At 43.6% G+C, this 9,527-nt stretch overlaps 1 protein-coding gene across 2 annotated transcripts; it reads right to left on the reverse strand.

The window, feature by feature from the left end:
* Nucleotides 1–1,002: 1,002 nt before the first annotated feature.
* stoml2.L (stomatin like 2 L homeolog) lies at nucleotides 1,003–9,272 on the reverse strand. 2 transcript variants are annotated; one of them, XM_018250327.2, is made up of 10 exons: nucleotides 9,115–9,272; nucleotides 8,368–8,520; nucleotides 4,605–4,704; nucleotides 4,147–4,205; nucleotides 3,803–3,895; nucleotides 3,545–3,679; nucleotides 3,306–3,450; nucleotides 2,478–2,557; nucleotides 1,308–1,436; nucleotides 1,003–1,225 (listed from the first exon to the last, which is right to left on the reverse strand). In XM_018250327.2, the coding sequence occupies exons 1-10, from the start codon at nucleotides 9,154–9,156 to the stop codon at nucleotides 1,121–1,123; spliced, it is 1,041 nt and encodes a 346-aa protein (XP_018105816.1). In that variant the 5' UTR covers nucleotides 9,157–9,272; the 3' UTR covers nucleotides 1,003–1,120.
* Between the last annotated feature and the right edge of the window lie 255 nt (nucleotides 9,273–9,527).

The raw sequence follows: 9,527 nt of genomic DNA on the forward strand, positions 1-9,527 counted from the left end.
GCACAATTCAGCAGGAACAGTCCCTAAGTTTGCTCATAGTCTGTACAGAGAGATCCCATAAAACTATGGCAGCATAGGTATTCCCTGTACTAAGCACAATTCAGCAGGAACAGTCCCTAAGTTTGCTCATAGTCTGTACAGAGAGATCCCATAAAACTATGGCAGCATAGTTATTCCTCTGTACTAAGCACAATTCAGCAGGAACAGTCCCTAAGTTTGCTCATAGTCTGTACAGAGAGATCCCATAAAACTATGGCAGCATAGGTATTCCCCCGTACTAAGCACAATTCAGCAGGAACAGTCCCTAAGTTTGCTCATAGTCTGTACAGAGAGATCCCATAAATTATGGCAGCATAGGTATTCCCTGTACTAAGCACAATTCAGCAGGAACAGTCCCCTAAGTTTGCTCATAGTCTGTACAGAGAGATCCCATAAAACTATGGTACATAGGTATTCCCTGTACTAAGCACAATTCAGCAGGAACAGTCCCCTAAGTTTGCTCATAGTCTGTACAGAGAGATCCCATAAAACTATGGCAGCATAGGTATTCCCTGTACTAAGCACAATTCAGCAGGAACAGTCCCCTAAGTTTGCTCATAGTCTGTACAGAGAGATCCCATAAAACTATGGCAGCATAGGTATTCCCTGTACTAAGCACAATTCAGCAGGAACAGTCCCCTAAGTTTGCTCATAGTCTGTACAGAGAGATCCCATAAAACTATGGTACATAGGTATTCCCTGTACTAAGCACAATTAGGGAGCAATGGAGTGTATAGTGAGTGTGTAGTGAGTGCAGGTTGTTAGGGTTGTGTATAGTCAATAAGACACAAATAAAGTAGATCAGTGAGTCACACGGGCACATGTTGGCCCCATTCACTGGGTTTATCGTCTCGGTTTCGCACTGTTATTTATTTATCGGTCAAAAGGTTCTGTCTTCTCACTGCTCTGTCCCGGCAGTTACTCTTCTACTCATGAGAGGAAGAACAGCACAAGACAAAGAGATCCCACTGATAATATATTACATAACCAAAATTCCATTTATAAAAAGAAAAAATCCAATCAGTGAGCCAGACATTTCAGGGAGAGTCCATGCTGGTGGCCATGTGGTACAATTGCGCGGCTAATGTTGATCCTTCTCTTGTGTCTCGGTGCCCATTGTGCCGTCACTCTCTGTGGCTTTGATCTGCGGTAACTGCTGGGTCAGTTTTCCATAAATGCCCATTGCCTGAGAGATAAAGAACACAAGTGTCAGATGGACCCTGGGAAAGTGCTTTTTGGCCTGAAGTCTAATCATGGGGAGATCTTACCTGGGCCACCATGCTGGTTATGTCTCCAGTGTTGGATGGAAGCAGAATGGTGTTGGATTCCTTAGCGAGATTGGAGAAGGCCGACACGTATTGTTCAGCCACAGTGAGGGACGCGGCAGCATTGCCATTCTGGGGAGAGAGAGAACATTGTGCTCATTGGTTTACATTGGGGGGTAGAACAACTCCTGAGACACTCAGGGACCGTAATGTGGGCACTCCTTATATTAAAGGAGAACTAAAGAAGTAGGTAGAAATGTTGTACATGATGTTTTGTGCTTCTGTACCAGCCCAAGGCAACCACAGCCCTTTAGCAGTAAAGATCTGTGTCTCCAAAGATGCCCCAGTAGCTCCCCATCTTCTTTTCTGCTGATTCACTGATTCACATGCTCTGTGCTGCTGTCACTTACTGAGCTTAGGGAGCCACTCACAATATACAGTACACATAGAATAGAAATGTCACAATATAAGGCTGATTAGTAATTAATACACATAATTACTACATGGCAGCACAGAAACCAGTGCAATTAGCATCAGAATTGAATAATCAGCAAACCTGTAGCATCAGCTTATATTACAGCCAGGGAAGCTCATTTTCTGCTGGATAATTAGTGACGAGCCCTAAGCTTAGCTTCTCAACAGCCAATCAGAGCCCACTGAGCATGCGAGTGTCACTATATAAAAAATGGCATTTTTAGCCACATTCATTTTTAGGGTTTAGTTCTCCTTTAAACGTTTATACAGTAACTTGGTATACAACTGTGAAGATCCGCGCTCAGCCTATTAATGGCGTCTTTGTGCAATGCATCAATCCTTTCAACATCCAAAATGATCCACTTTATCAATGAATGAAAGGAGAACACTCACCCGCAGATTAACTGCTGATAATTAGTTATTATTCACACTGCTTAACACAGTTATACAGTAACTTGGGTCAAGGTCCTGATAAAACATGAGTTATATGGTTATCTATGACCCCCACCCAGTTCCCATGGTAACTGCTGCCCGCCCTCAGGTTCTACATTAATTTTAGGGAGATGTTCTTCACTCCCACAGACAGGCCCAGGAATAGGGGTAAGCAGAAGAAGGGGGGCACCCCTTAGATTTGACTCAGCACTGCATGGGTTAAACATTAGTTATAGGGTAACTATCTCAGTAGTTCCGCAGTGTTACCTGCTGTGTCAATGCCTCCGCCACCATCTTTATGGCTTCTCCACGAGCCTTTGCTTTAGCCAGGATGGCATTGGCCTCACCTAATAGGGAGAAATAGACCAAGTCAGTATAAATACTATGTGCCATGCTCCAGACTTTCTCTGGTTGGTTTTGCAAACGGGTCATATTTGTGATGACTGGACCAATCCCTGAAACACACAGAGGAGCGTCTGTTGTGCCTGGGGGGATGGGAAGATACTGGTCCCTTGGACTGAACCAGGAACAGTTCAGTATAAAAATAAAAACTGGTAAATAAATAGTCTGTGCAAAATAACAAAATGTATCTAATATAGTTAGTTAGCCAAAAATATAATGTATAAAGGCTGGAGTGACTGGTGTGTAACATAATAGCCAGAACACTACTTCCTGCTTTTCAGCTCTCTTGCTTTCCACTGATTGGTTACCAGGCAGTAACCAATCAGTGACTTGAGGAGGGGCCACATGGGACATATCTGTTGCTTTTGAATCTGAGCTGAATGCTGAGGATCAATTACAAACTCACTGAACAGAAATGTCCCATGTGGCCCCCCTTATAGTCACTGACTAACTCAGAGTTAGAGAGCTGAAAAGCAGGAAGTAGTGTTCTGGCTATTATGTTACACATCCACTCACTCCAGCCTTTATACATTACATTTTTGCCTAACTAACTATATTAGATACATTTTTTATTTTGTACAGTCTATTTATTTACCCAGTTATTATTTTTACACTGAACTGTTCCTTTAACTGCAACAAGGAGGTTGGAATGGTATTTTCTCATGCTCCAGAGAGTAAGAAGGGGCCACTTACCTGCAGCTTTATTTATCTGCTCCGCTCGCTCCGCCTCAGAGGCCAGAATTTGGGATTGTTTCTGTCCCTCTGCCACATTTATGGCCGACTCTCTGGTCCCTTCAGACTCCAGCACCATCGCCCTCTTCCTCCTCTCAGCCTCCACCTGTAGTAATAGCCACAAAGTAAAGGCCACAGATAACGATTTACACCACGATTAGCCGTGATCTTTCCTTTCATCAGTCTCGCCAAGAACCTACCTGCATCTGCATGGCTTCCTTCACCTTGGGGGGCACGTGAATGTCCTTGATCTCGTATCTCAAGCACTTGATGCCCCAGTAGTCCGACGCCTGGTTTATTGCAGCCACAATGTTGGCATTGAGCGATTCTCTCTCCTGATAGAGACAAATACTTATTATATTACAATGGCAACAGCTGAATAAGAAAAAATTCTTCCTAGTTATAAAGAGAGACCCTCCATTAGTTTAATAGAAATGAATAAAACTCACCCTGAAGACCTTGTCCAGAGTCAGTTTGCCCAACTCCGAGCGCATGGTGGTTTGTGCCAACTGGGTGACGGCGTATTCTGGGTCCTCCACCCCATAACTTGCCTGAGGATAGAGACAAAGAGTTTCCTTCTGTTACGCTCATCACTTAGGGTGCAGGAACCCCCACCCCCTTGGAGATCAGTAATTAAAGGCCAACTAAACCCTTCCATTCTTATAAATTGCAATGACATCAACACAAACACTAAGCAGCGTCTGCTATTGATTCTTATAGCACTTGTTACAGACCAACTGCAACATGTAGTCGGGGTTATGGAATACAAACCACAAAACTGAGAGACACCAGGAGCCGGTACCTTGTATGGGTCCAAGATCCGGAGGTACAGTACTCCATCAATCTGCAAGGTGACGTTATCTGCAGAAAAAGAAGCCACAATTGGGAGACATTTACTAATATTTCCTAATCCTTCTGTGAATTCATGAAACAAGATGACTTTTGCCAGAAAACCACAAAATCTTCGGATTATTGCACGAAACCCAGCGCCGAGCAAAATATCTTCGGGACTTTTCCCATATATAAAACATCGGCAGGCCTGAGATGCCAGATTTTCGGATTCAGACTTTTTCCATCCTCAGGGTATAATAAATCCCGAATAATTTTTTTTTTCCACTAAAAGTTTGGATTTTATAGTAAAAAAAACACTAATATTTTCAAGTTTTTGGGATTCACAGTTTAATAAATAACCCCCTAAATATTATATATAAAAGCTTCTTAGTGTGGAAGCGCTGTGATTGGATCCCGTCTCCTTCTCACCGAGTGAAACTGCCGACTGCTCAGGGACATTGATGACGATTTCCTTCAGACTCTGAACATATCGGATCCGATCCAGGACAGGAATGAGCACGTTCAGGCCCTGAAAGAGAGAAATAACAGTTCAGGATAGATAGGACTTGTAGAAGGATTTTACACCAATGGAACACTGGGTCATTTCTGCCATAGTTGGGGGGCACATATCCCCACCCCCAATTCCTGCTATAGCAATCAGTGATGCTGAATAAAGGGAAGGCAACGTTAAACGCAAGTAAGCTTTATCAGAAAGGTCTATATAAATACACCAGTAATCCCTCAAAGTAATGCTGCTCTGAGTCCTCTGTCAAAAGAAACAGCACATTTCTTTCCTTCTATTGTGTATTCATGGGCTTCTGTATCAGACTTCCTGTTTTCAGCTTAAACCTCCAGGGCTAGGGCTTGAGCATGCTCAGTTTGCTCCTCTCTCCCTCCCCTCCCTGCTGTAATCTGAGCCCAGAGCTATGAGTGAGCAGGGAGGGATACAGGCAGGAAGTGATGTCACACCAAGATAATATGGCAGCTGCTATCCAAAACAAACAGAGAGTGTTTCTAGAGCTGTTAATCAGGTATGGTAAAGCATTCTGCAGAATAAATATACTCTTATAGCTTGTACTATTGTGGCTAATCTATTGGCAATAAACTGCCACTGTAGCTTTCCTTCCCCTTTAAAACCAATGACTGACATCACCAAACCATAAGCTCTAAAGTGCCCCCAATCCCACATGCCATTGGGCTACAAGATTCCGGGAGTCAGGCTGACAGACATCATTTCAGTGGCCCTTCCCTTTTGCAGGTCCCTAAATTCTAAGCAAACAAGAGGAGACCCCACACTAGCCCTGCCGCTGTTTCCTATAGCCGCTCCAATTCTGTACAATACAGCAGCATAAATCTGATTTTAACTTGGTGTTTTTTTCTATTCAGCAGTACCCCTCACTTTTCTACCCATGCCAGTGTCACCCAGTATTTCCACTTCTCAACAAAACAAAAGGACTGTCCGGTAGCACACGAGGGGCATAAAGGAAAGAATGTACAGAACATTAAAGGACAAGTAAACCTTTAAAATAAGTGAATGTAAAATTGAAATTGATGAGGGGGCTATTCTAAGCACTTTTGCAATGTACATTCATTATTTATTTATTTTTTAATTCCAAAATATTAAAGGATACATGTACTGTTAATATGAATGAATTTTGGTACAACAGCGCCACCTGCTGGTCAGTTTCTTTCACATCTTTCCTAAGCAGAAGAACATCAGTCTCTTTCTTCACTACTTTGTTCCCTGGGTACCCCTGGAACTATAGCAGGGTGACTGTTACCCCAATGTTTCTATATATCTATAACCTTGTTATGAGCTAAGGGGGCCCAGTCTGAAGGTCAGTTAGGGGAAGATTTGGGGTGAGTGCTTATTTGTGCCCTGGGTACCCCTGGAACTATAGCAGAGTGACACCCCAATGTTTCTATATATCTGTAACCTTGTTATGAGCTAAGGGGGCCCAGTCTGAAGGTCAGTTAGGGGGAGATTTGGGGTGAGTGCTTATTTGTGTCCTGGGTACCCCTGGAACTATAGCAGGGTGACGGTTACCCCAATGTTTCTATATATCTGTAACCTTGTTATGAGCTAAGGGGGCCCAGTCTGAAGGTCAGTTAGGGGGAGATTTGGGGTGAGTGCTTATTTGTGTCCTGGGTACCCCTGGAACTATAGCAGGATGACTGTTACCCCAATGTTTCTATGTATCTGTAACCTTGTTATAAGCTAAGGGGGCCCAGTTTGAAGGCCAGTTAGGGGGAGATTTTTTTTTAACAATTTTTTTATTGAGCACACAAAAGCATTGTCATACATACATTGTCGGAACAGTTGTACAGTATGCTAATGGATGCTTATACATGGTCTGTAGTTAGTTACTTCAAACAAACAAAAAATAAACTGTTCAAAATAAAGTAACATAAATTATAACAAAAAGCATGGTGTCATTCTTTCCCACATTTTCCCCCCAGGTCCTGAAATTGGGTGCCAGTGCCAGACACAGAGAGAGGAAACCAACCCGCGCTAAACCGTTGATACTCTCAAGTATTCCACAATAGTACCTATTATAGCCCGATCAAGGTGTCTCTATCTCAGGATCATCATCCATCCAGAGATCCCAGACTTTATTAAATTTCCCCCGGGCACCCCCTTTTTATATAGGTCAATTTGTATAGTGGAATGGTATTCTCAACATATTGTTCCCTCAATTGCGAGGTAGGCCCCCTTTCTGATTTCCAGTGCATAGCAATTAACTTTTTAGCATACATACAAAGAATTGATATGAGAGTGCGATGTGCCCTTCCAAGGGGCAGATCCTCTGTCTGATTTAGTATCAATACAATAGGGTCCATTGGTAGTGAGATATCAGTTCTTGTGCGAATTACCTGTAGTACCTTTTCCCAATATTCATGTATAAGTGGACATTCCCACACCATGTGTATAAAGCCTGCCGGGTTATGTTTGCAACTTGGGCATTCTGGTACTAGGTCAGGTTTAAATTTAGTAAGCCTCTGCGGGGTAATATATATCCTGTGCAAGTAATTCAATTGAGTTATTTTGTCCCTACTACTGATGACCCCGTCAAATGCTGTGCCAATTACATTCTCCCATATTTCGTCTGTAATCTGCGGAACATCCCTTTGCCATTTTGCACATAGCTGATTAAGAGGGGTGCTACCTGCCTGGATTAGTTGCGCATAAAATTGGGACAAAGGCTTTTTAAATTCTGGAGAGTGAATAAGTTAAGGGGAGATTTGGGGTGAGTGCTTATTTATACCCTGGGTACCCCTGGAACTATAGCAGGGTGACACCCCAATGTTTCTATATATCTGTAACCTTGTTATGAGCTAAGGGGGCCCAGTCTGAAGGTCAGTTAGGGGGAGATTTGGGGAAAGTGCTTATTTGTACCCTGGGTACCCCTGGAACTATAGCAGGGTGACTGTTACCCCAATGTTTCTATATATCTGTAACCTTGTTATGAGCTAAGGGGGCCCAGTCTGAAGGTCAGTTAGGGGGAGATTTGGGGTAAGTGCTTATTTGTACCCTGGGTACCCCTGGAACTACAGCAGGGTGACACCCCAATGTTTCTATATATCTGTAACCTTGTTATGAGCTAAGGGGGCCCAGTCTGAAGGTCAGTTAGGGGAAGATTTGGGGAAAGTGCTTATTTGTACCCTGGGTACCCCTGAAACTATAGCAGGGTGACTGTTACCCCAATGTTTCTATATATCTGTAACCTTGTTATGAGCTAAGGGGGCCCAGTCTGAAGGACAGTTAGGGGGAGATTTGGGGTGAGTGCTTATTTGTATCCTGGGTACCCCTGGAACTATAGCAGGGTGACACCCCAATGTTTCTATATATCTGTAACCTTGTTATGAGCTAAGGGGGCCCAGTCTGAAGGCCAGTTAGGGGAAGATTTGGGGAAAGTGCTTATTTGTACCCTGGGTACCCCTGGAACTATAGCAGGGAGACTGTTACCCTTCTGGATTTTGTAAATAGGGTTTCTTCCCCTTTCTGATTATGGCCCATTCTAACCAATTAAATTACAAAAATGGGGCACATTTACATATTGTAAATCCAAATAAACAATAGCAATCAGATCTCTGTCTCCAGCAGCTTACAATCTATGACCCTGATGTCTGCTGTCCCACAGATGTAGGTAAATCTGCTGGAGAGAGAGTTAATAGAGGGACAGATACTCACAGGCTCCAACATGCGATGGAAACGTCCCATCCTTTCCACCACCCAGGCCTCCTGCTGAGGCACAAACAGAATGACGGTGTTCATGGGGAGGCCGGAGGTCAGACATCGCTGGGCCTGTGTATTACACATTGTGGGGGGCTGGACTTGTGAGCCCTGTGGGTAGAAGTATAAATGTGCAAATAAGAATAATAAATAGACTGTATGATATTCTGCCAATAGAACAACAAGATGGAATGAGAGAGGGATATCAGGTGACATTACAAGTTGTTATTGGCTGGAGTCTCCCCTGCAATAGAAATATACTATATAATAATGTGTCACGTGTATATCATAATAATGTTAGTTCATAAGTCAGGCCTGGAATATAATCATAATAATAATATAAAAATGCTTTAGGTGATGATGGGAAAGTAAATATAATGAGACATGATTGGTGCAAGTTCAGTGCAGACAATCCCCATGTGACTGACTCTAGGGGTATTTCATGTATAAAGTGTCACAAATAGAGAAGTGACAGTCAGAGCAGTCTGATAGGGGAGTGGATGGCTACAGACACGTGGGACACACATGTGATATACACTGTACGACACGTGACTGCATATACATTCCCATGGCTGGACACACAGGGGTTAATATAAGACTGGGCTCACTCACTATATACAGGGGTGGTGGGACTGTACCACTGAGTGTATAGGGGGAGAGTCCCAGGCCAGACTCATATAGTGTAGGGATGTTGGGATCACTTACCCGCAGCAGGACTCTCCCTGCCCGACTGATAACTCGGTACATGCTGCTGCCCAATGTGACCGGCACGAACTGCCCACAACGTCTCTTCCTTCCCCGGCGCTGTCTGATTCCGTCACCGCCCTCACAGCTTGTGATTTGCAGGAGACTGGTGATGTCACCAAAAGGGACAATTCAGAACTGGTTCGGGTCACGTGACGTCCCTGAGTGGGCGTGGTTTGGAAGTTGCTGCTGTGGGTGTGGAGTTTGCTGTGTTTGATGCAATAGAATGTAATAGGGAGTGTGTGTGTGTGACAATAGAATGTAATAGGGAGTGTGTGTGTGTGTGACAATAGAATGTAATAGGGAGTGTGTGTGTGTGAGACAATAGAATGTAATAGGGAGTGTGTGTGAGAGACAATAGAATGTAATAGGGA

This window comes from Xenopus laevis, chromosome 1L, assembly GCF_017654675.1.
Source record: "Xenopus laevis strain J_2021 chromosome 1L, Xenopus_laevis_v10.1, whole genome shotgun sequence".
In the NCBI taxonomy this organism is placed as follows: Eukaryota; Metazoa; Chordata; class Amphibia; order Anura; family Pipidae; genus Xenopus; species Xenopus laevis.

Excerpts from the sequence above, each read along its gene's own strand:
- stoml2.L (XM_018250327.2), bottom strand. The coding sequence starts at position 9,156 with ATGTACCGAGTTATCAGTCGGGCAGGGAGAGTCCTGCTGCGG. Across the intron at positions 8,521-9,114 it reads CAGGGAGAGTCCTGCTGCGG|GGCTCACAAGTCCAGCCCCC; the intron begins GTAAGTGATCCC and ends TTCTACCCACAG. Across the intron at positions 4,206-4,604 it reads GCAGTCGGCAGTTTCACTCG|ATAACGTCACCTTGCAGATT; the intron begins GTGAGAAGGAGA and ends CTTTTTCTGCAG.